At 52.0% G+C, this 2,500-nt stretch overlaps 1 protein-coding gene across 1 annotated transcript in view; it reads right to left on the bottom strand.

Moving 5' to 3' along the window:
• Nucleotides 1-2,500, bottom strand: part of LOC133977247 (formin-like protein 2) — a 19,346-nt gene that overhangs the window by 9,522 nt on the left and 7,324 nt on the right. The window contains 1 exon segment of the mRNA XM_062415346.1: nucleotides 1-100. This exon segment is cut by the window's left edge and continues 103 nt beyond it. Within this exon segment, the coding sequence (XP_062271330.1) occupies nucleotides 1-100 (100 nt within the window).

The raw sequence follows: 2,500 nt of genomic DNA, 5'->3' as shown, positions 1-2,500 counted from the left end.
GAGCTTTCTGAGGAAGCTTCTGACGGGACAGAGTCAGGTCCACCGCCGGACCCTGAGCCTTCGTCTTAAACAGCTCCTCAAAGCCCTCCATGTCCAGGTCCTGAGAGACAGACGGGTGAGAGACAGACAGGTGAGAGACAGAGAGGTGAGAGACAGACAGGTGGAGAAAGAGAGGTGAGAGACAGACAGGTGAGAGACAGGTGGAGAAAGAAACAGGTAGAGACAGACAGGCGAGAGACAGACAGGTGAGAGACAGACCGGTGGAGAAAGAGAGGTCAGAGACAGACAGGTGAGAGACAGGTGGAGAAAGAAACAGGTAGAGACAGACAGGCGAGAGACAGACAGGTGAGAGACAGACAGGCGAGAGACAGACAGGTGAGAGACAGAGAGGTGAAAGACAGACAGGTAGAGAAAGAGACAGGTAGAGACAGACAGGTGAGAGACAGACAGGTGGAGAAAGAGAGGTGAGAGACAGACAGGTGGAGAAAGAGACAGGTAGAGACAGACAGGTGAGAGACAGACAGGTGAGAGACAGAGAGGTGAGAGACAGACAGGTGGAGAAAGAGACAGGTAGAGACAGACAGGTGAGAGACAGACAGGTGGAGAAAGAGAGGTGAGAGACAGAGAGGTGAGAGACAGACAGGTGAGAGACAGAGAGGTGAGAGACAGACAGGTGAGAGACAGACAGGTGGAGAAAGAGAGGTGAGAGACAGACAGGTGAGAGACAGACAGGTGGAGAAAGAGAGGTGAGAGACAGACAGGTGAGAGACAGGTGGAGAAAGAAACAGGTAGAGACAGACAGGCGAGAGACAGACAGGTGAGAGACAGAGAGGTGAGAGACAGACAGGTGGAGAAAGAGACAGGTAGAGACAGACAGGTGAGAGACAGACAGGTGGAGAAAGAGAGGTGAGAGACAGAGAGGTGAGAGACAGACAGGTGAGAGACAGAGAGGTGAGAGACAGACAGGTGAGAGACAGACAGGTGGAGAAAGAGAGGTGAGAGACAGACAGGTGAGAGACAGACAGGTGGAGAAAGAGAGGTGAGAGACAGACAGGTGAGAGACAGGTGGAGAAAGAAACAGGTAGAGACAGACAGGCGAGAGACAGACAGGTGAGAGACAGAGAGGTGAGAGACAGACAGGTGGAGAAAGAGACAGGTAGAGACAGACAGGTGAGAGACAGACAGGTGAGAGACAGACAGGTGGAGAAAGAGACAGGTAGAGACAGACAGGTGAGAGACAGACAGGTGAGAGACAGAGAGGTGAGAGACAGACAGGTGGAGAAAGAGACAGGTAGAGACAGACAGGTGAGAGACAGACAGGTGGAGAAAGAGACAGGTAGAGACAGACAGGTGAGAGACAGACAGGTGAGAGACAGGTGGAGAAAGAAACAGGTAGAGACAGACAGGCGAGAGACAGACAGGTGAGAGACAGACAGGTGAGAGACAGAGAGGTGAGAGACAGACAGGTGGAGAAAGAGACAGGTAGAGACAGAGAGGTGAGAGACAGAGAGGTGAGAGACAGACAGGCGAGAGACAGAGAGGTGAAAGACAGACAGGTAGAGAAAGAGACAGGTAGAGACAGACAGGCGAGAGACAGACAGGTGAGAAACAGACAGGCGAGAGACAGAGAGGTGAAAGACAGACAGGTAGAGAAAGAGACAGGTAGAGACAGACAGGTGAGAGACAGAGAGGTGAGAGACAGACAGGTGGATAAAGAGACAGGTAGAGACAGACAGGTGAGAGACAGACAGGTAGAGAGAGACAGGTAGAGACAGACAGGTGAGAGACAGACAGGTAGAGAGAGACAGGTGAGAGACAGACAGGTGAGAGACAGACAGGTGAGAGACAGAGAGGTGGAGAAAGAGACAGGTAGAGACAGACAGGTGAGAGACAGACAGGTGGAGAAAGAGAGGTGAGAGACAGAGAGGTGAGAGACAGACAGGTGAGAAACAGACAGGTGGAGAAAGAAACAGGTAGAGACAGACAGGCGAGAGACAGACAGGTGAGAAACAGACAGGTGGAGAAAGAGACAGGTAGATACAGACAGGTGAGAGACAGAGAGGTAGAGAGAGACAGGTAGAGACAGACAGGTGAGAGACAGACAGGTAGAGAGAGACAGGTGAGAGACAGACAGGTGAGAGACAGACAGGTCAGAGAAAGAGAGGTGAGAGACAGAGAGGTGAGAGACAGACAGGTGGAGAAAGAGACAGGTAGAGACAGACAGGTGAGAGACAGACAGGTGAGAGACAGACAGGTGAGAGACAGACAGGTCAGAGAAAGAGAGGTGAGAGACAGATAGGTGAGAGACAGAGAGGGGAGAGACAGACAGGTGGAGAAACAGACAGGTAGAGACAGACAGGCGAGAGACAGACAGGTGAGAAACAGACAGGCGAGAGACAGAGAGGTGAGAGACAGACAGGTGGAGAAAGAGACAGGTAGATACAGACAGGTGAGAGACAGAGAGGTGAGAGACAGACAGGTGGATAAAGAGACAGGTAGA

This window comes from Scomber scombrus, unplaced genomic scaffold (assembly GCF_963691925.1).
Source record: "Scomber scombrus unplaced genomic scaffold, fScoSco1.1 SCAFFOLD_172, whole genome shotgun sequence".
NCBI lineage: Eukaryota > Metazoa > Chordata > Actinopteri > Scombriformes > Scombridae > Scomber > Scomber scombrus.
The sequence above is the reverse complement of the archived record's forward strand: the minus strand, read 5'-3'. Positions and strand labels throughout refer to the sequence as shown.